This window comes from Geospiza fortis, unplaced genomic scaffold, assembly GCF_000277835.1.
Source record: "Geospiza fortis unplaced genomic scaffold, GeoFor_1.0 scaffold171, whole genome shotgun sequence".
In the NCBI taxonomy this organism is placed as follows: domain Eukaryota; kingdom Metazoa; phylum Chordata; class Aves; order Passeriformes; family Thraupidae; genus Geospiza; species Geospiza fortis.
In genome coordinates, this window is record NW_005054313.1 from 5,671,373 (window position 1) to 5,695,947 (window position 24,575).

At 35.2% G+C, this 24,575-nt stretch overlaps 1 protein-coding gene across 1 annotated transcript in view; it reads right to left on the reverse strand.

Moving 5' to 3' along the window:
* The window catches only part of WDR72 (WD repeat domain 72), a 91,115-nt gene that overhangs the window by 54,288 nt on the left and 12,252 nt on the right, over positions 1–24,575 (reverse strand). The window contains exons 9-13 of the mRNA XM_031055953.1: positions 23,207–23,348; positions 22,659–22,908; positions 21,926–22,142; positions 20,436–20,631; positions 9,593–9,795 (exon numbers count right to left, since the gene is read on the reverse strand). Of these exons, the coding sequence (XP_030911813.1) occupies positions 9,593–9,795; positions 20,436–20,631; positions 21,926–22,142; positions 22,659–22,908; positions 23,207–23,348 (1,008 nt within the window). The remainder of the gene's footprint in view (positions 1–9,592; positions 9,796–20,435; positions 20,632–21,925; positions 22,143–22,658; positions 22,909–23,206; positions 23,349–24,575) is intronic.

Genomic DNA, 24,575 nt, shown 5'->3' on the forward strand with positions numbered 1-24,575 from the left:
AAGAGAGTGAACACCACTCATCTATTTTATGACTAGAATTTTGATGCAATAATTTAAAAAGCAAGTTCTTTAAGAAATGTAAGATAGAGAAATCTGAAATGGGGGTCCAAGTTTTCCCTAAAAGAAACTTCAAATTCTCAAGGTCATGCTTGAAGAACTGTTAACAATTAGATAGAAATATGGTATTTCAATCCTATTTAGATATTTGTAACATAAAAATAATCTAAGCATTGAATGATGTCTTATTTCAGGTAAATCCCATCAGCAGACCTGCTTTCTTGAGTTCATAACCTTTTTGCAAATACACAGCTATCTTATTTTCTTGCTCTTTTGAAAGGACAAGCAATCTAGGATATGTGCAAAGATGCATTTATTCAAAAATAGTTACAAGCAGCAGGTATATAATGGAAATAGCACTTAAACATACACCATACACCATCTCTAAAATAACCTGCTGAGGAAGAAAGGATGCAAATTATTGGCTACACTTTCATCTCCCCATAAAAACCATATCCACTTCCTAATCCAATATTAGCTCCTATCAGCAGCCCGCATATCACACCCCTGCCTAACCCTGCTCACCTCCCGAGCTTCCAATTTAGGGAGCACGTGATGAGTTTCTGTCAGTAAGAGTATCAATGGTCTCCCAAAGGGTACAAAGAGGCCAGCCTACCTGCCAGAAAGCAACACTGGCTTCTTGCACAGGGTAAGCATCACACAGTTACAGTGTCACTATCCCAAAGTCATTCATATTCCTTAAGACACCTCACCTAGTCACAGGACAGAGGATCCTTTGATGGGGGCATTCAGAACTTTTTTCTTAATCATTTACCCTTTTATAGCTCAGTACTCACATATAAAGGACTATCTGTAAAAAGCCTGGAGTCAGTAGTAGTGTCCCAGTTTGCTTTCACATGCAATTTATGCTCGAACTGAGGCTTCATCATTTGGACAATGCAGTCTTGAACAAATGTGTCAATTCATGATGAATTTTCCTATATGAACTAGTATAACAAGCTGTTTTGAACTTACCTCACATTACTTTTATTATGGTATTCATTACAAGTCTGGTCATATTACTGAGGATACCCAGATCCTCCTAAGAATCCAGCTCCCATGAAGAAAAGGCTACATTATTTTTTGAGTTTGCACCAGTGTTTATCTATCAACTTAATTGCAACATAAGCAGAGTCACCCTCTTTCCTCCCAACTCTGTAATCTTTCTTTTTTCTTTTGTTAAGTCCCAGTGGAAGGCTTTGCTACCCTCACAGCACTTTGAACAGTAACTGTAGCATCACTGCTGATGCATCTGTGGCACAATGTAAGTAATTAAGCCAAGGAGTCTTCAGACTCAAGCTGTGTGATGAATAGTCTAAGCAACTGAATAAACCCTCTTTTTATCATGTATGGAAGGCCACTGTCAGGCAGATTGTAGTCCAGATGGATCTACTGGGCACAAAAATTTCAATTGTTCAGGAAGAATTGCTAACACATCTATTGAATTGCTCAGTGTGGAGGTCTGGTATCAAAATTTAGTGTTTCGCATATTTAGTTTTCAAGCTAACATCCTCTCTCTCTGTAACACTCATCTTAGAGTTTTCTACTGGATTTAATTAAAGTGTATATATAAAAGTGATTCTGGAGACAAATCTTTAAAAGATATCAAAGAATAACAGGCAAGTAAAACTAATACCCTGAATATCCTTCACAACTTTTCAACACTAGGAAACAAATCTATCCTTTATTTTTCAGAAAAAAAATTGAAGAAATGTATGACTTTTTTACGGACAACTTTTGCTTTGCTCTGGAATTCACATCTCTGGCTGTCTGGGCAAAATATCAGGCAATTCTAAACACAACACTTTTGACAAAATCTTGTCTAATAATTTTATCATAGAAAGAATATAAAAGTAAACTGTAAATCCACTCATCTCTAACATCCATTTCTGGCATGAACAGTCTTGGCTGTGAAAAGTTTAGATAAAATGAAGGAATAAGATGGTGTTTAAAATTAAGTATTATTTATACACTCAATATTCAAATACTCTGCCTACATCTTAATATATTTCCTAACCATATCTTTAGAAATATTTACAGCCCAGTGCTGCGTGGTAGTGAAAAATTTCTATCCTCACTCAGCACTTTAGAAAAAAAGATAGAACATCTCCAAAGTTGTCTTGATCATCAACTAGATAAGAAATGCTACAGCAGTCCAAAGCCACAGACTGCTGGCTCAGGATTTAGGAATTATCATATTGAACAAGTTACTGGATGAATGAACATTCTAATATCTGTGAGATATAATGCTGAACATAGAGACACTGCCAACAGGACCTTTGCAGGAGCTTGAGAATATTGCTTTGTCCTAAGGACAACTGATGTATATAAAAATTAAGTTGGCAATATATGTCTGAGTGCTGACTCCAACTGAAACAACATATTTACCCTGGGCTGTTCTGAGTGCATTTCCCATCTTGAATTATAAGAGTCCCACCCAGAAAATTTATCTACATAAAAGTTCTAGATCAATTCATAAGCAAGTGACTTTCTACTAAAGAAAAATAACCAAAACCACAAAAAAACTGTGTATTCTAGAAAGTGTCATTTTTGAGATTTTAAGAATAGGCAAGCTGGACTTTCCTCAGATCCTACAGCATTCTGAGATATATCAGGATGGCAGCTAAGTTTCTGTACTCATAGATTTCATGCTGTTCTTTCCTTGCAAGCTGTTCAGTCTTACTGCAGAGGCTTCCAAAAGGACAGGTTTTGGAAACAAACATTCTCAGGTGTCTGCTTGGATGATTCATCCTTTCCCATAAGTACTGCAAGAACCAAACCTGACTACTGGAACAAATTAAAGTTTGAGTATTAATATACAAAAATAGATATCAAGAGAATGGATGTATAACCACTGCTGTTGCCCTGTTTGTTTGAAATCAAACCAAACGTTAGCCAAGGATTTTATTTGTGGTCTATAACTAAGAGTTTCAATTAGCTATCAGAAGGAAGCCAGCAGATAACAAGTCTTTCTTTTGTGTGAAAGGTTTGCTTGCTACAATTTCTTTTTCTAAGTTGCATGTAAGATGATGTGCTTCTGAAAAAGTCACTGCTTTTTTTTTTTTTTAATAGATGTGTGAGGCAGAAACCTAGGAAAAAGTCTCACACTGAATTCACTCTGAATTCTTGCTAATAGTTTTCTTCACTAAAACAATACTAATTAAACTATAAGAGGCCAGGGAATTAATATTTAGAATAGAAAAGTGATTATCAGACCTGCAAAGATTACACCATATCACTATAACAAATAGTGAAGAATTTAAAGAACACCATTGAACAACATGAAAATATAAAGGTTAAAACAAAGATGTGATTTATTCTAGAATTAGGCAGAGCACTTGGAAGGAAAATCAGTAAGGCTGATCTACAGAACAAGTCACACCTTCTAGACTACAAAAGTAGTAAAGGTAAAATCCAAGACAGGAAAACAAACTGTGCCCAGTTCCACAAACAGACCTAAAAGAAACAGTCCTAAGTGGCAAATGTGATATAATGAACACCACTTCCATAAGAGAGAAACTGTATGTTTTTAACTATAAATCCCTAACCAAAATGCAAACTTTGCAAAAGATTCCAAGAGACAGAAGGGAATTCTAGCATGACAGAGGGATGGGAAAAGACAAAGACATCAATAGCTAGGTTAGCTTCAATAAATCATCCTTCAACATGAAATACTTCACAAGGACTGTTGATATTGACCTTAGATTTATTTCTAGTAGGATACTACAGCAGCCTCTTTAGCTTTATCACACAGTCCAATTAGCTGTCTAGGAAGGGAAAGAAATTTTAAGTCAATCACCTCCAGTATAGTCGCAGAGTAGAAAAGAATCAGTGTCAGAAGTGCTGAAATAAGTAGTTAAGACATAAGATTTCTGACACCCTGTGTTAATTGCTATCCATGTGTGTAAGATTAAAATGCGCTACAATATCACAAAGGCTTGGTTTTGGTTTCATTTTGCTTTGAGGCAATCAGTGGAGAAAACACAAATCATCAAATTCTTGACTTGGTGTGCCAATTCAAAAACTACACTAACTTCCATAAAAGATGGCATGTGGTCAAAGCTATCAATATCTCTCAGGATCATGGTTCTTTCTAACTGCTCCCAATTTAATCTCATAACTCCCAAGTTATTACTTCACTGTAGTTATGTTGCTACCTTGGTCCCTTGATAAAATACTTAATTGTAAAATTTCACAGGAAATGTAGTACTAAAATGTTTTGTAACTGAATTACAGAGAAAAAAACCCCTGCATATATTGAGCCCTTTTTCTTCACTCATTTTCCTACTACACTTAATAAACTACTAAATATAGCCACAGAACACTAGTTCCAGAAAAAAAAACAAAACAAAACCCTTGCAGCAGCAATATGACGTTACCAACTTTAAAGATAAATACTCTACTACTTTCTATTTTGCTTTGTCCTTAATAATCCATTCCACATAAATCACCAAGATCTGTAATTCCCCATAATAATGCTCTAAATATTATAAAAGGAAAGAAATTAAAGGAATCCATGCCTGTGACACCATTGTTAATGGTACTGCTCCTGATTTCCTATTTGCTAAGTATTATTTTGTATTTGTGCTTGTATCTTATTTCCATTTTTCTATCAATTTTGCCATCAGTAAGATTCAACTAGCAGTGATTTTCCAGACTTCCAATAACAATTTTCAAACTGGTTTCCTTGCTATACTAAAACAAATAGCTGCTATTATCCTACAGTCTTCATTTGCCTCTTACTTATTCTATGCAGCAAAGTAGATCTTTCTTTTATTATTTACAACTTCCGGACATTCTTCCCTTTATATATTTTTGCTCAGAGCAGAATATGTATACTATTATGTAAGTGAATATCAAGTTCTAAAGGACTCCTATTACAACAGATTTTAAGAAATTGCTGAGTTAATATATCAAAAAATACATATAACAAGTCCACATATAAATGAATGTTTCTCTGCCCCATCTTTGTCTTGTCTTCTATACACAGTAAAAAAATCTCTCTGATCTAGATTTTCAGTAGTATAATTTAAGAGTTCAAGCTTCAGCAACCATTGCACAGATTTTATAATCTTCCCTCCAGTGTTTTTACCCAGACCATTCTGATTACTGAAATCACTAGAAATGTTAGTGCATGATAAACACAGGCTTATATCCAAAATATTGAAGCTGAAAAGGTAGGAAACTTTCCAACATGAAGAGTTTCTGGAACATCAGGAAAACAATTCCCAGACACATCCAGCTTTTTATGTGCATCAATGAAATCTTCATATGATGCACTGGAGCATTTCAATTCTTTTTTTTTTAATCAGTTTTTCACAGAGCTTCAATTTTCAAGCAGGACTATGACTTAAAGCTATAATGAGAGCTAGTTCCATATGAACACCATGAGCACAGTCTAGTGTGTATTCTATTGTAATTAAGAGCAGTGATTCAATACCTATTGCTACTGGCTGGGTATCATAGCAACCTCGTGTCACTGAATACTGCTGGAAAACTGTTCAGCACTAGCAAGACCATGCTTCAGGAAAATCTACAATGGCACTACAGATTGTCAACATCTGTGGGGGTTGTTACAGGGAGAGCAACAAAGAAACCTGCTTTAAAAAAACCCTATACTTAGAAAATTGACAGGGATTCTACAGTAGCACTACAAAAAGAAAAAAAACACAGAGGAAGGAAAGAACATTTTTTGTCATTAGTTACACAACTTATGCGCCCACATCCTAACATCTACCCCTATAAATAGAGTTGGAATAATGCTGCATCATCACATTGTTTATGTATATCCCCAAAGCACTGCCTTTTACTTTTTAACTAAACACAGGCATCATTCACCACCAACATTAACCTGGAAATAAAACAGCCTCACTTTCAAAATAATATTTAAACTTTCACAAATGAACTCTAGATAGTCTTGTATAAATCTGCAAAAAAAAAAAAAGAGAAAACAGGTTACTATGAACAAGAACCCAATATTGATTTTTCTGCGGTGCAGTAAAGCATCTCCATTCTATTTGGCTGCTGTCAAAGCCACTCTTTAACAGCTGGAGTCAAATTGCACTATTTACAGCAAGAGCCCTTGTCAAGTGGACCATAAGTATTCTAACAATACACTATTCAAATGGCACTTTGCCACACAAATTGCTGACTTGATGAATACCCTATGTCAATGACTAAGGCCAATATAAAAGTTTCATTTTTATGAGAGGTTTTACATTCACATATTAAGTAAAGCTTCCTTGAAGAACTATAAAGCTATATATTTTGGGTCTTTTGGCATTAAAAATAATTAAAATCTGTTTAAATATATCAAGGGGATTTGACAACATTAATATGGATCTTGTGTTAACTGCATTTGTCACAGTCATCTGTTATTGGTACTCCCACTGGCACGTGCAGCACAATAAAAGAATTAAAATGGTCAAAACACCATGAAATCAAAACATTCTGCTTTTGTATCCATGATTTACATGATGGCAAAAGTTTTGAAAGAAAGCCTTTGGAGCTGGATTACTATGTGAGGATATTTATCTTTTTTTAGAATGGAGGAAAGAGACCATTATTTTGAAAACATTCTTTCATCTTAACTATAATAGGAAGGGTAAAACTATTTAAACATGGCAAGAACAAATGCTGAATTTTACTTGCAATCTTCATGTGGATCACTCATTGTACAAAAGGATCAGTCATTTACAATACCAACAGGACAGAATAGCCACTCATTTTTCCTGTCAGATACATCTTCTGAAATTGAGTTCCTTAATATATACTAAAATTGATGATAAGTTTTTTTGACAGAAAAGTTATTAAAAATTTAGTATGTTGTTAAATTTCTAATACACAATTTGCCAAAGAAGGAATTTGATAACAAAACACTCATTCTATATTAAAACCCTCTGATAATCTGAAAGTTTTTTGATATTTTTACGTGTGTAGTAGTTATATGCTTTAATTAATAGGGGATGGAACATTGAAGTCTGATAGCCACAGTCCAGTCACTAATTAAATGGGATCTGAATTTCTAGACTATTTCAATATGCTAAAATACAATGATGTAAAAGACTCAATAGAGCCCTTTTTGTAAAACCTAATAAAATATTTTCTACACAAAACTTAAGAAAAAAACCAGACTTCATAACAAGCCTTCAATTTAGCAATAACAGACCAGTGCTAAAAAAGCTGCAGAGTTCCACGCTCCTTTTGTGTAGCCAGCACTGGGCTTCTGCAATAGCACTAAGGGGACTTCCATTGTTATGTTTTTTCCTGGTTCAGCTACACTAAATACATTTAGGCTCCAACATCTCCCACAGCAATCTACAGAACCCTCTCCAATGCCGATGCAAGTGGGAAGAATCTCTGAATGTACTGGATGACACACGCTTGATGAAAGAAAATTGCTTTCCCAAACACAAAACCTAATTTATTATGAATTTAGACAAACCTAACAGGTCTGTAGTGACAAAAAAGAACATGAAACAAAAAAAAGAGATTTTGACATAAAAATTCTAAGAGACGTCAATAGTATTCTTAATAAGTTTGCATTTGGACAAGGCAACTAAGAAGAAATATTTAAACACAACGATAGAATATTATTTTGCTAAATCAGAGCAGACAAGATGTATATCAAATCAAAAAAAGCACTACAAATTACTACATTTCCACAGTTTCCTGTTGTGATATTTCTCCCAATTTAAGATCATAATTCGCAAAGCATGTTAAACTCCACATTTTAAAGTCTACAAAAAACTCTTTTCCCATATTCCATAATCAGCATCTTTTCATTCCTCCCACCTTGTTAAATCCATGCAATTTTCAATTTAATAGACATACCTAAAACTACTTACCAAAGAACTACCAAAACTTTTTTCTTTTGTTCCTATTTAAGAAGGCAAGAAGAAACTATTCCTTTTAACAAACTAACAGGGAGATCAGATTCTGTGTCAATGGCCAACTAGTGCACCATCTGCCCCACAACATGCTCAGCAGGATTACACGCTAATAAGACTTTTCAGAAAATGAGATCAAAAAGAACTTTAGAAATCAGACTAAGGTTAGTAAAAGGTCAAAAAAAAATTAAGAGTTAAACTACAATCATTAGAAACTCAATGTAATATGTAAATTTGATGATACAATGAAGAAAACTTAAAATTCCAGAGTAAGGACTTGGATCAAGCTTTATCAGTTTTGCAATACCTGCTACTTCATCTCCTATAATTAATAAAGCTGCAATAAAGGCCAGAGACCATTCTGAAGGCTGTTTCTATGTGTGACTGAGGGAAAGTATTTTTTTCTCTCAATACTTGTGATAAAATACCTTCTATGTACACTGAGGCTTGAGGAATAGCAGACATGACTTCTGATTGTTGCAGAGAACGGAATTCCCAAGACCCATTAATTAAAAAGTGGTAAGCAAGAACAAACCACAGAAAAGCTGTATTCTTAAGATACACTCTAATCAAGGGTTCAGTGAATATACTACCTCCTGATGCATATAGAGGGTTTAAGAAAATAAGTTTGTACTATTTTTTCCCTATATCCATCTCATTGAATTTGAGATTATAGTAAATTAGAGACAGTTAAAATAATCAGTTTTAAAATTAGCAAATACTACATTAAATTTTAAATATCTACAAATAACTGATAAAAGTATAGATTTATCTAGGCCACAAGAAAATAGAGTGACTATTACATTTTTAATCTTCTCATGATTTGATGTCTCAGTACTCATTTTCTCAGTTTTAACATCACATTAACACCCCTTTAAGCACGTTATTTCCTTCTATTACTTATTCAAAACAAAAAGGAGCGCATCTTCTCCATCAGTCTCAATTAGTTGGTTTAATGATTTTGGTAGGAAAGTATTTCTAGATAAAGCTAAACACAAGTCTCTCCCTGGCAAAATCTTTCCTGAAAATGATCATATCCATTTGCAGCCCAGTACCACACATGAGCACTAATTTAATCACACTAATAAAAACATAAGGCACTTGTAGTGTATTCTGTGATGATGCCAAGAGAAAAAACACACCCAATAAAAACTATCTCTAAATGACAAGAGGGATCTGTGGTCTCATTAGAAGAGCAATAAGAGAAAGTCCAACAGCATGGGATCTCTATATGCTTGTTCTCAAGACATACACATTTGAATGGGCACAAGGTATATTCAGTTGCTCTCAGAGTACTACTGATCATTTGAATGGGCACAATTGTGGTGTATTCAGTTGCTCTCAGAGTACTACTGACAGGTGCTGTCACTGCCAGAGGCATGAGGAAATAGGATCTAACTACAGGTAATAAGGTCTGAGAAAATCCGTTTGAGATCAGCTACTAATGACCTTGCATAAGGTCCTCTGCCAATTTTCCTCATTTATCTATGAAATGGGGTTGAAGGCATAAAAACTGGGCCAGCCAGAAGAGGCCTTTATAAACTTAAAACCAAGCCACCATCCCATTTACTCATCAGTGGGTGATAGGGTAAAGAACTGGAATCACCACTAATTGCTCTGAAAAACGCTCTACTCTTCACTCTTACCTTATCTGAAGATTTCTCTGCATGAGCTGGATAAGGGCCCATGCCATGCTTATATGAGCTGGAGTGTTTGTATCCAGAATTCTTGTTCCGTTTTGAGTCCTGAGACACAGGAAGCAGAGCACCTGCCACTAAGTATTCTGAATCTTCAACGGCAGTAAGAATTGCTCTTGCTGTGTCACCAGTTTCGTGTCGTTCCAGTGTGCCTAGAAAAACACAACAGAAGTCATAACTTTTTCAATGAGCTATCCTATCACATCTCTATCTGAGTATTAATATAGTACACTACATGTAAGCAAATAAATCACAAAATATTTACAGATGAGGCAAATAACACCTCTTTTTAAAATTAAAAATGTATTATACACTATTACTACTATTAAAAAAATGAAGCTTAATTTCTAAAGAAATCACTGCAGCAAATAACTTTGTATCAGACCACAGGCAGCTCCAGATATTTTATACATTTGGAGTGAGATGCAGTTTTCAAAGAGAGCCAAAGACATTCACAAAAATATCACCTGCCCAAACTGTTCAAAACAAATTTGTTTTCTCCTCACAAACCCCTCCCAGAGCATCTATATCATTAACAGTCCAAACAACAACATATTTATGTAATATTTTAGTGCTGTCCTCTAGTGTTCTGGATAACAAATAGCAAGAGATAGCTCAATTTTCTTTTCATTCCATTCCTAAAAATTGTCAGACATAAAGAAGGTTTATACTTAATATACATGTAGCTTAGTCATCAGGGATATGTGCGATGTTTCAGAGACTAAGTCATCACTTGTGTGATTGTCTGGAACCTAAATCCTCCAGATGTTATAGCCAGTTATATTACTTTAGTAAAAATTTTATCTAGCAATAATTTTAGTAATACTATTTTAATTATAACAAACATTAAAAACATCAAAACTGAGCTTAAATATATTTGAAATGAGCTACTATTACATACTACACATTTCCTATAGGAATTAAAAGAAATTGCTGAAATAGCATGTTTCCTATAAATATCAGAGATAAAATACATCTGAAGGGTTTTTCAAGTATTAAATATCAGCTATAAAATGAAATGTTTTTCCCTTAAGTTTGAATTCTTTCTACCCTCAAGTAATACAACATGAATTTTCCCTTTCACTGCTACAAGAAAAAAATGTGTAACATTGAAGTTCTATCAGTAACACCTGCTAAAAATATTGGACTGGGATTGAGGGATCTCATACAATAAGTGTTTGTGTGTATATGTGTGTATAAAATCTCTTTATCTGAAATTATTTCTCTGAAACCCATCCATTTCTTTTCACTGCAGTATCACCTCTACTACTCATATGACAAAGTCTTTGAATTCAGAGCAGAAGAAAACAGAGCACCTGATTTTTTCCCCCTATAAAAATCAGTTGAACACCACAGATGACTGTAATATTACACTGAAAGAAATAAGAATCAGCCCCAATTGTTTTTAATGTGCCATTTTCTTAAATTCGTCCCCAGGACTTGCAGCCAGTGCCAGGGACCACTACAGAGCAGGATGGTTACTGAAAGGAAAGTAAGTTGCCCAAAAGGTCTTCACAGTTAGACTGTCTAGAGAGCTCTCAAGCACTGACACATTCCAGGAACACAAAGACCATGTTTATAGATGCCTACAAGGGATGATTGTACAGTTCACGCCAGACATGAACAAACATTCTTAAAAGTACAACAGCATTGGCAAAATGAAGAAGTTGGGAAATAATACAGTCACTCAGCTAATATTATTTTGGCTTCTTTATGCATATAAAGTAGCCTTTCAAGCTATAAACATGCCACAGAACTATGTGGATTATTCAGAGTTCAATATGAACAAAATTCAAATAAATCATTTTTCTTCTTACTTTTAAGTGTAGGGGCCAAAGCTTTCTCTATCCCCTTCTGTGGCAAATCCACTACACAGTGAATATTTGTATGCGTGTATGCACACACATTTATCAAACCTTGTTTTCTGTAACACTTTTTTCAGTGCAATTCACTGCTGGAGTTCTCAAGACTATCATAATATCTCTGTGAAATTACCAGGTCTCATGTTCCTTTTAAGAGAAATTACAGTAAGTTTTTAATAAATCCAAGACTTTTGGGGGCATGGTATGAAATTTCAACAACCTGACTATGTATAGTCTTTGGTATTAGACAGAACTTCCAAACACATCTTGGTAGCACCAGATGCATATGAGTGCTTCAGCAGCAGTCATTCCCCAGAGTCAGACCATTCTGTGAGATAATCTAGTGGATATATAATAGAATATAATTTAGTTAATGCTATAATACTACAGACAGACTTGGGTTATTTTCCATATATCAGAGCTTTTCTCTGGCAACAGCTTCAAAGCCAATTTTTCAACTTCTGGTTGAAGAAAATAATTTCAGTTGACAGAAAAAGAAACATACCAGAAGTAGTAAAAGGTACAGAAAATCTGACAACAGAATTTAACCTTGGGAGGCAATGTCCTGAAGAGAATATAAAGGTATTCTCAATGTACATTAAAACAAATTCATGTTTTATATGTTTAACACACATCTTATTTCAAACAGATGACAGATACGCTTCTATATATTATAGACTTAGCAGATGCAAAGTGAGACGCTACCAACAGGTTGTTGGGTTACTGAACATTTCTGCTGCTAACAAACTCTTCTCTAAGTGCATCAGAACAATGCCATTGAAAGTATATAATTTTTGAGTAGTTTGGAGAAGAGAAAATTAACATATTATCAAGTGAAAAAAAGCCCTTCTGGGTTTTCACTAAGCAAGAAACAGGGCTTGGCTTCTCACATAGAGAACTTACAATTGGTTTGTTTTTTAGATTTTTAATGCACATTTATAGAGAGGAACACTGAATAGCAAATGCCCTGGACAACCAGTTTATTTTCTTAGTAATAGAACATTATGACACCCTAAAATCAATTTGAAAAACTCCTGTTACATCTTTAAATCAGTTATATATATCTCATAACAGATACCTGAAATGCCTTTTAAGTAGCACCTTCCAGAAGATGTCTAGTTTCTTTAAAAAACCCCATCCTTTCTTGCATATACTGCCCAATCCTGTTCCCTATTATGAACACCTGTATATACAGGTTTATGTGTACAGCTGGAGCTGCAATAAAATGGCACAAAGTGCATAGGAAAACGTGTGATCATGAAAGTGTTATTTATATTATATGCTTAACTTTACTCTTCTGAATAGCCCAAAATACTCATTTACACAGCAAATAGTTGGCAGAGACAAAATAAAGGAAGAGATCTGTATTCTGTGGTGCCTGAACACATCTGAGAACCAAACAGGGAGGAGGAGGGGAAAGGATTTAGAAACCTGTATATATGACAAAGACTTTCTGACTACTGCAAACAGGCAAAATAATACTGAGGCAGGGTGCTTATTGTTCAGAAACTGTTATTTGTTAGGAATATGCTTAAAAGAAAATAAAAATAAGGAGTGAGAAAACACAAAGGTTGTAGATGAGAGTACAAGAAAGAGGACAGAAACAAAATTCACTCTCAAACCTGAAGTATTTAAATACAAAAAAGTCTAAAAGATTTTGACTGAAGAGCATAAAATAACAATGGATGAACAGGAAGAGATAGGGGTGTCTACACAGCAGCAACACCACTGCTATGACCCCCTACTATACATACAAAATACAGGAAAAGAAAGTCTTTATCTCTCTAAAGCTGTGACCATGGCAACCAAGTCTCAGGAACAGACAAGAGTGGAGTATTTCACTCTCCTGGGCAGCTCTGGACCACCAGATGTGACTGGCTAGAGACTGCTACAACATCTTATTCTTCCTGTGGACCAAGTACTACAAATTGTGTCTCTTGGTGTTAGTGCTGTCCACACAGTTCTCTGGGTTCTGCATACTGAAGGATGCATTTTTGCTGGAGAGGTCACACAAATCTTCCTGCCTGAGATGAGGCATTCACTGCCATCACGTGACCTGTCACATAATCAGGCTCCAGTGCTCTGCGTTTGCTGTCACAGCTAAAGTATGGAAAATCCTCAATATTGCACTGCTGCTGTGACCTACTAACTCAGATGACTCTTACAGCATAACAGTGCTCTGTGAATGAGAAATTATTTCAGAATTGATTGTATTTAAAAACAGCACATGGTTGAGAACAAATCCTTTTCTTTACTAGTAGTCAAAACAGAAAACTCAGCATTCAGACCAAGTACCATCTGTAACATTAGTTGGTTTATTTTCTGTTAAGATCTTCTCTATAAATACAAATTTCACCTGAAAAAACCTCTCCCAACACACTTTCTTCTATGATGGTAGAGTAAGGCATACAGAAATGTTATGTTCCTTGCTACAAAAATGCTTGAATTTTACAATAGTACAATCTTGCTCCAAGACAGTTGGCAAGCACTTTGTTTGAAAAATTTCTCCTTATTGCTAGTGCTACCATTCCAATTGGCCCAAAACAGATGGAACAAACATTGCATTAAGAGTATATGCTCTAAACAATACTAAGACAAAAGCAAATGCCATCTAGCAAATAGAAATGGGATAGATTACACATAATCCAGCCTATTAAAATACTCTAATAATATTTTAAAAGCTATTTTACTTTGAGGATGAGATTAAAAATGTAGATGCCCTGTGATGTGTCTTTGCAGACCCTCCTTACTCATTTGTGCGTTTGGAAGATTTCGGTCATGTCCAACTCTGTGTGTTATTGACATTCTTCAGAATACACACTTTCAGAAGAGCATTAGCAAACTACTGTCAATACCCTTTGGCTGAAAAAAAGCAATGAACATCAACACAAAGAAAACCACCGATATGTAATTTATAATGTTAGTTTATATATGTGGGTAAAAAGAGCAATTCCCCAACACAGCCAGTCCTTACAGCAGGATTTCTGATGCAGGCACAAGACGCCAAAAGAAAGGACACTCCCCTGTTCTCTCCCTGACTCCATCTAAACTATTGCAAACAGTAAAGGACAACAATACCTTGAATGAATTGTTAAGACATAATAAATGTACTAAACTGGGCTGAATGGAAGAAGTTACCAGCTCTGAACTTTGAAGATATGCAAGTAGTTTCTATTTCCTCATTTATCACAAACTGAAAGATGGAATGAGACTCTGTCCCTTACTGTCTGGAATGAAATGCCTCCCTGTCATGCACTCTTGTGACTGCACTGGATCATAGCAGTTTTCAGTTACACTATATATATGTACATACATATACACACATGCAAAAAATCTTATTAAGAATAAAGATCAATTGCCAAGTGGAAGGAACAGATACAGCTAAATCCCACACATGTTCCACCAAGTACACATAAAGTACATAAACGTACATGTGTGTATGCATACATAAAAATATAATGGTACACTCTTGTATACTGGCAAGAGTGATATCCTCAGCTTCTGCAAACTGGGGAGAAGATGACACTGTCTTTTTTTTTACCCTGAGACATACTTTCCCAAGCTCCACTACCTTTTATTATTCTACATCAATAAGTATTTACTGAACAATGACTCAAATTTAGAGAGCTATGAAATATTCAAGTACAAGCTACAGACTGACCTGAGGCTTACACATATAAAATATAAGATGCAATAAAAAAAGGCAAAACATTAGTTAAGTTTTACCTTAAGACTGACAAATTAAAGCAAACGAAAAAAGGCCCCAAACCCAAATGCTAAGTTCCACAAGGCATATATATTCATTTTTAAATCTTATTTTGAGATTTGCAGATCTTGAGGCTATGCAAAACTCATTAAAAAAGAAACAAGAAGGTAGTGACTGCTATGACTTTGACCCTACATCATGGCCTCCAGCAGATGAAACACAACCATGGGATTTATCAGTTAGGCCACAATCACCCACTGAGATCTAATTCTGACCAATGACCTGAAGAGAAAAAGAGAACAATGGAGGGACAGGGAAAATGAAAAAGAAATCAAGAGAGACTGTAAATCACGAAATTTTACAAGGACAAAAAGTCACAAAAAACAATTATTCTTGGTTCTACAATTATCTAGGCATAAATCTTAAAGTAGTGACCAAATTTACTCCGAGTTCAATGTTTCATTAAAACTATACAACTTATTTTCTCACAGCCACCTGATGAAATCTAAGCCTTAACTTTCTAAACAGTTTAATCCCTAATTTCTGTGCAGGATGAGAAAAGCTGTCAGATGTATTAAATAAAGGCCTACTTAGGAAAAAAAAAAAGCCAGCCAAACAACCCAAATGCTGACCCTCACATTCTTCAACTCATGTGATACTTGCTGTTTACTACAGGTTTAGAAGTCTATAATTGTTGGCAGCAATTATAAAAATATTGGAGCATATATAACTACATAAAAATATCTTTAAATAGTGTTTGAAAACCTTCCAGCATGTTTTATCATCAATATGATCAACGGCTTGATCCATTATATCACTATCTGCAGAATAATTTCATTTTCTCTATGGCAGGTGCAATTCTGAAGCAGCAGAGGTTTTATGTAACATTTAAGCTTATCAATGTGGTGTTAACACAACAAGAATTACTTTCAGAGTATTTCTGAACTCTCTTCTATTTTTCATAAGGTTTTTTATGATCAGACAGATGGATTTGACCAATTTTAGACACTGCATATTTTATTAGGGCTGGAAAACTCATTAAAAGGCTGGTTTATTTTATTGATACCTCTGTAGCTTTTAAACACTTGAGGTAAAATTTTCCATGATTGACAGCTATCTTAAGGTGGTATGATTTTCTTTTCTTTCTCAGCAGAAGTGTCTCAAGCCATTAATCATTCTTAAAAGTGTTAAAGTCACGAAACACAAGTGTTTCAGAAAAACTTCATGCCTTCAAGTATGGACTCAAAGCTGAACATTCACCTTCTGTGAACTGAGCCTGCAAGCTGACACCTTGCTCCCACCACAGTGACAGCACTTCTTGAAGCACTGTTGCTTTTCCTGCTTGCTCAAGCATGAGAGGTCCATACAGACCATTCCACACGGTGACAAAATCTCCTTACAGTGAACAGACTTACCTCTACTGAAAACCCTGAGACAAATACATCAGTATCATCCTGATGCTAAATTTGCAAAAACAGGTGGAAATAGCAAAGAAAACCTCTGAATTGAGGTAGCAGGTACTTCTATGTACACTCTCTGGTATACTCAATACATCAAAATATAGGGGGTTTAAAACTACATACCAGCTAGAGTGTTCTCAGAGTAATTCTGTATATAACTGTCATTCTTAGAATTTCTGGTTTATTTAGATGCAGACGTAAGAAGCCAAGACAACTGTAACACTTCTGCACTTATAAAAATGGCAGAACTATTGTTACTAAGCACTCAGATACTGTGATAACAAACGTGTCAAAATACAAGGAAAAGTATTCTATTCAGAAAAGGATTTAGGTACAGCAAAAATAGGGAAAGTGATACATGAACAGTGTGGATAAAACAAAATACTGTATATTTAATTATTGTCTATCATTTATTGATGATTTTTGACCTTTTCTAGCAAGGATTGTAAGCAGAGTTAGTTTTGACTAGTCAAGAGATCTGACCTCATAAAAATATTTTTAGGCATATGTTTCAATTTTTTTTTCATGTTGGAGCTAGTAGCATGTAAGATAGCTCTGAAAATTAGCACTCCCTGGGGGAGTGTGAAAAAAACACAGCATAGCCAGTGTAAAGCTAAATATGTAGCATGAGAACTGAACAATAAATTGAAGTTTTATTAAGTGATGCTATTCTATCTTTAAACCCAAACTAAACATAGCATTAATAAAACAGAGCAAGGCTTGCAAGGCAAAATAAAGTAACAGGAAATTACTAAATTATTCATTCTGCAAGTATTATGAACTTCAAGGAATAAATTCACTTCAAACTCATACTAATTGAAAAACAATTTATCACTGAAAAATGAAGATTATTAACTCTGAGCAAGGAAGATTGCTATTTAAAGCCCACCCATTCATTCCGCACTCTTAATACATATTGGATCTAAAGGCAGCTTGGTAGACATATTCCCATATGCTGTACACAGCAAGCAAAAATCCTTTGATCCTTTTATTACTGTATCTTATTGTAATAATATTTACTTTTCTAAAAAAGCAAAGATACCAAATGGTTAGGAAAATGTAAAAGCAATTCAGATAACAGCTAATTTCCTTATTGAGGGGGTTGGAAGAAATTGGAAGAAATATTCTGCACTTTAATTAGAATAAAATTTGTTATTGATTTTCATATTTGTCTTCTAGAACACAAGTTTGGAGAATATCCTGTACACATACTATATTAATATTCCAAATGTATGATTAGATCAATATTCATTGTCATGGAAAGATATTCCACTGTAATGGAAAGTTGCCGTATCCATATATTAAAATTTAGGTAAAACGCATTAAACTACACAGATGATATTTCATGGCCTCTGTGTTGTTTTCTATATCACTACCCACCGGCAGATGCAATATCAACATTTAAACTTAGAATAACTTCACTTTGCTCTGTAAATCAAGGGAATAAAGGATATAAATAAATTTATCTAATTCTAGACCTGTAAGAGCAACAGGCAGTTATCTTTTTCCTTTTTATCCCCCACCTTTTTTACACTTGTCTTGTAGTCAGTGGAGAAGAGATACAGACTTAAATTACACTTGACATCAACTATACTCCTAGTATTTAACATTTCAGCATAAGCTATGCTGAAATCCTATTTTAGAATATGTGTAGACAACCAGAAAACCTTCCGGTGGTCACATAAAATAAGGCCATCTTTGTAAATCTCATGGAAAGAGGGTAAAAAGTTGTATACAAAGTAACACTGGTTTAGAGTTTAACCTAGGACACAAAGTTTCTTCTGCCTCAAAGTGATCATTATGAAAGCTTGTTGAGACAAACATTTTTAGGTCTTTTGGAATGCTTTCTGTACAAATGTGTCAACCTCTGTCACAGGAAACTGGACAATGAAATGCATAGCAAAATCTTCCATCTGCTCTAGCGGTTACCCTATTAATTACCTGATGGAAGAACCATTCTAGAGTCAAAGTGGTACTAAGTCTCTAAACTTTCCTAAAGTCACCAGTCAAATTCAACAGAATTATTGCTGACTCTACAACAGTGTAAATACTGAAATATTCATAGAAATTTTTTAATCCACAGCCTGAAATTCTAAACAGACTGGCTGTTTTCCCAGCTATCCATTACCTTTTGCACAGGAACACTGTTCAGATCCCTGTTTTTAACTGCAAACAGTGATATATGAGTCTGGCACAACACTGCACTGACTTTAACTTAGAGGAAAAGCCTACATCATGAAACTAGCTGCATAGCCAGAAGAAATATAAACACTTTTTGAGTGCAGAAGCAATAAAAGCTATCTTATGTCCTTTCCCATAACAGAATTCAAGCACAAGGCTACCACCCAGATTTTATCCTATTTAACTGAGATAGGGAACATGTTCAGAGGAAACTGTGTAGGCAAGTGGGACTATGTGTGGTTGCCCATTTACTTGCCAACAGACGAAATCCTAATGAAAGGCGCTGTGCTCCTGCAGAAGTACCTCAGTGATGCTGTGGCATCTCTGTCACACATCTGAACAATGCTTTGTCTGCCTGAGTGCCACTGAAGTATCTACATAGCTCTTGATCTAGGTCAGGCCAATTTCAAGGATCAACGCCATGACCTCTTGGGTTCTGCTGCAATACAGATGTAATTCAACATTAAAGCAGCTACAGTATATCCTACTAGGCTTTCTCAGGTATTGACCCTAGATGGCACCTTTTAGTCAGCAATGTATAACAGGAGCAACTGCAAAAAAGATTTGTTAATTGCTACTGTAGAGCAAATAAAAGCATCTCTTCCTGTGTGAGGTGGTGACTGTGGCACTCATGCTTCCTTGATACTCATAAAGACACACTTTTAGTCATCTGTACCCTGTCTGAATATGTAATATGCATGAGCAGTGGTATCAATGTTATTTCCTCTTGAATCTTGAAATAGGCAATGGTTTTATGAGTAAAGGAGGGACAGTTCAAATATACTCTGATTTTTCCTGTTTTGTCTAAAGCAAACAGTGTAGATAGTACTTTGAAATAACCTGTAAAATAAATTGTGATCTCAGGGGTCAGTTAGTAGAATTGCATTTTGATACAGTTTTAACATGCTGTGCATTTCAGTGGCTCTGGACTCAATGCACCTCCCTCCTCTCAAGACACACAGATCTGAATTGCCTGGACACTCATAGTGTCTAATACCATTATAACACCTGACAGTCCTGTCTGTCCAAGCTAAAGTAAGTACATTTATTACCCATATGAATCAGCATTTCATTCTCAAATCACCTGGGAATCTACCATTTAACCTGAAAACACTAACCTTTAGTTTTGCTGTCTACACAGTTATGAGCTTTGCAATTATGTTCCACTATTAACTGATCATCAATTAAATCAAAAGATCTCAGATCATGCATTTTTGGAAGAAAGCATAACTTTGTGCTCCAACCTGGGACAGTTTAGACTGAAAACAGTCTTTTTAATAAATTTGATTTTTATTTATAGCTCCCAGGAGTATTCTACTCCATTCACTGCCACATCAGCTAAACTTCTGATTATCAGGATAAGACTTAAGACATTCTATTTTACTAGTGGCATACCTTGAACTGTAAGAAAATTCTTTTTTTCTTGCTTATATAAACATTGAAACTCTCCCATTCATATAATCAATGTGTTAGCATTTCTACTAATGTTTTGGCCTTCTATAAATAACACCATGGGACAGAAAAACCTTCAGGAAAGTGACCAAAACATCAAAACAAATAGGATGACCCCTTTGCGTTATTACCTGTTTCAATTTCCCAAATATAAACTGAATTGTCTTCACATCCAACAATTAGCACGTTCTCAAGAGGGTCAAATTTTATCTTCTTCACAGGAAACAGATGCTTTCTAGCATGTAAGAGACATTGTCTCTTCTGGAGGTGTAGAATTGCTACTGAGTGGTCACTGCACACACAGTACACTATACTCTGGTCTTTTAACTGCAAAACAGAAAACTCCAGTTTCAACACGGCAATCACTATAATTCATAACAACATCATTTAAAAAGGCCGAGGAAGAGTATTCCAGTGGTTTTCTTCCCAGAACATACTCATTTTACAAAATTATGTTTTATGTCAGCCAACATCTTCAACTTGTTGTCAGCAGGCTGGCTATACAACTAATTTCCTCACAGGAAAACATACCTTCACCTTTGTTTTCCCAGTATTTTAACTATAATAATTTAAATTGCATTTATTCACACTATTTAGCATATCAAAGCAGTGATTATATAACCAGCTATACAGTAGCAGTTTTCCTAGAAGTAGTAAAAAAATTACCTTAAACCAAACTGGTGTTCATGTGATATAAAATTATGTCAGGTCTAAAAAGCCAAGAGTAATGTATTTCTAAGAAAAAAATGAAGTTACAAATTCCTTTCATACTGTATGGATCTGATACTGCAAAACTTTTCTTTCCTGCAAGTAATTTTTGGTGACACACAGAGGAATTGCCCCACAGACCAATTCAGTTCTTTAAACAAGACTGAAACACAAGCCAGGCAGGCATTAAATCCTCTTCAGTTTTCAGAAAAAAAGATGAAAAGGAGCTTTACAAATACTAAAAACTTTGTTATTGCAAACAATTTTTTGCCTACTTTATTTTGGCATGTAAGTGAACTGTGAGTCATTCCTAAGTAATCAAATCTGTCTTTGCAGGCTTTGTAAGAGGAAAAATGGAAATCCCAGCCCCACAGAATACATAGTTCAAAAGTTACATAGAACATTCAGTACAGTACACTTTCACCTAAATTTAACTTCAAAATTTAATTAATTAGAACACAACTTTAAATTATTCTAAATATCATAAAATGCAAAAATATAACACAACAAGGACCAAAAAGATGTGTCAGGAACCAAAATGAAGTGTATATATTTTGAACCAACAGAGAAGATTAAAATACTCTGTTCAAGCTCCTAGCCTCACTGAGTAACTCCTCCTGAAATTTAAAAAACTTAATCAGATTGACATATAAGTCAATAATCATGATAATAAAAATGGTGAATAGAATGTTAAGAGCTTCAATTTAATATGTTACAAACTCAAAAACTCAACTCCCTGCAATTAAAAGCAACTTTCAAAGACAACAATTAAGTGAATGTAAATTAAACAAAGTAGTGTGGCTAAAGTACTGCCAGATAGTGTTTTATTTTCTCTTGTATATAAATATATACACACACACAGATGGGTATACAGAGGGTTTTTTGAGACATCATTTTCTATGCTTTTACTTACCCTGTAGTGCTCTGGAGATTGCAAGAGCTCTGTCACTGCAGCAGACTGCAGATCAAACTGCTGTAGGATGCCTCCAGTAAATATATCCCAGCAGATCACAACAGAATCCTGGCCCCCTGATAACAGCCAGCTGGGATCAAATCTTACTGATTTGTCATGTGGATAAAGTAAGCAAGTGACTCTGCTACTGTGACCATTCAGAACCTTATAAGGTAGACTATCTGAAACAAGATGACACATTATTTTTGCTCTTTAAGGATAGGAGTTCCATATTTTACAGCACATTTCCTGAAAGTCAGGATAAATATAACCAGCCTTTACATGTTGTCAAAGAATTTTGGACCTGTTCCTAAAAGGGACAACAAAGGCCTGCACTCAGAGCTTCACTACTGAGATGTACCCTTTATGTTCCATTCAGTGGAATGATATTTTAGAGAGCAAATGAAATAGAAAACTGCCAATACAGTGACATGCCACATATCTCACTTCTAGGGGCTATCCAATCCCACAGCCATTCCCAGATTCCTACTACTGGAAAGCACCTTGGTAGTACTAAGCTGTACTAATAGATCAGTTATGGAAGGAGAAAGATCATCATAACCTTCCATTTTCCTCATTCCATTCCTGACTGCCAGCCCTACTTTTCAGAGAATTTTTGCAAGGATCACTGGAAGTGATGCCAGAATTATGAAGTCTCCTGTGTTTGAGATGAATCTGAACAAATTGTTAAAACTTACCTTTAAGAAAAGATATGTTTTCTAAAAGTCTTGCTCTTGCAGTTTCTAAACCTAACGTTACAAAGATTTTTCCATTGTCACATCCACATACAAGCTTATCAAGACCAGGTATGTACACAGAGGAACTGACAACTGCACTTCCAAATCCATCTTCAGATCCACAAAGTTGATCAATAATGCCCTCTGACATGGAATGATGTTTATCAAAATTATCCTGAAGAGTCCACATGGTTGTAATTGGGATCTCTAGAGGGTAAGGCAAGAAAGGATTTTTTTATTTATGCAAAACAAAATTTAAAAAGTCAAACTAAACAAAGTACACCCTTTCATCTCTTGATCACTTCCCTTAACTTATCCTTTCTGCAGTCTAGGGTTGGAAAGCCAGCAGCTGCTACTCTTCCTAACTTCAAGCAATCACTATACAATGAATAAATGAGCATCACTTTCTGGTGTAAAAATTTTTTTATGAGAAGTTTGATTTTCATGAAAATTGACTCCAAGACATAATGAAATAGATGGTAGTAAGGAGCCAGAAGTGTCAAACCTTTTGGAGAACCATCAAATGTTGACACAGGAACATCAGGAATGTGCCACAAAGTGATCCGTCCTGAAACTTCACCAGAAAAAAGAACCTTGTAGAAAGGCTCCTTTCTTTCATTCACAAAGCCCATGACAGAAGGAAGACTCTATCAAAAACAACAGTAACTCAATATTTGGAAAGAAAACAGATAAAATAATATAATAATTGTAAATGTGAAGGGGGTTTCTTTCATCAAAAGCTGTAAAAATACAGAACAAACCACAGCTGATTGCTTATCTGCCACTAAATCCTGCTCAGACCAAGTCTACTCTGCCTGGTATAAACCCCTCAAGGATCACCCCTGCTTTGAAAGTATGCTTGGCTAAACCCCTATCCTAAATGGAAAAGTAGACTGGGAGGTCTCTCCAGGTTTACAGTTTCACCAGCATAAGGACCAAGGGCAGGCTGAAAAAACAATGCAGTGAAATATTGATAATCTTTGCATCAAAACAAATTCAGTAAGGCTTCAGTCATCACAGGTTGCATGACTACAAATAATGAAAGGTAAGAATTATACTTTTACACAGGTAATAACCTACAACACCATCATTCAGTCATCAGGTGGAGCATTCCCAAAGAGCAATGAAGCTGCTGAAGGGTGTGGAGCGTAATCCTGATGGGGAGCAGCTGGGGGAGCTGGGGTTGTTTACTCTGGAAAAAAGGCTCAAAAGAAAGCTTATCACTCTCTACAATTACCTCATATGTCAACAAACTTATTTACAGTTTTACAGATTTATTTTTTTACAGATTTTTGATAATCAGTTCCAAAATAATTAACTGCCCTATAAAATAGTTTGGTTTATAGTCTCAAAATGGAGTTCAAAACAGATCACACAGATGATTTGGGTGTCTCACAAATCTGCTATAAAAACTATTCAGGCAGTAAGACAAGTATTACAGCAGAAATATTAAAAAAGAGCAGGTCATTATTTTTTAAAAAGCATATATTTGAGGGGAAGCATATCTGAACTTTGTACCACCACCATAACCCTATTATTTGCTAAGCCATGTGTTTTGGCTACTTCTTTTCCCTCACCTTTCCTGACCTTTTGGCATCCTTCAGCAGTTATCCTGATTTTTAGATCACAGCATTTGGGGAAAAGCTGAATGGCTTATGCTATTTCCCTTCAACTGAAAATTAAATCTGCCAGGCTTCACAGGATTATGCAACAAGCATGCTTTCTAAAAGCCTGCATTTGTCAACAGAAAATGCTAGAAAACCTCATACAGGTATATATTTAGCAATGTTTCTAGTCAGCTACAAGTAAAAATCTGTTTCTGTTGAATATTTTCAGAAACTGCTTAACAACCTGCTTGAGCTGTCACACAAACA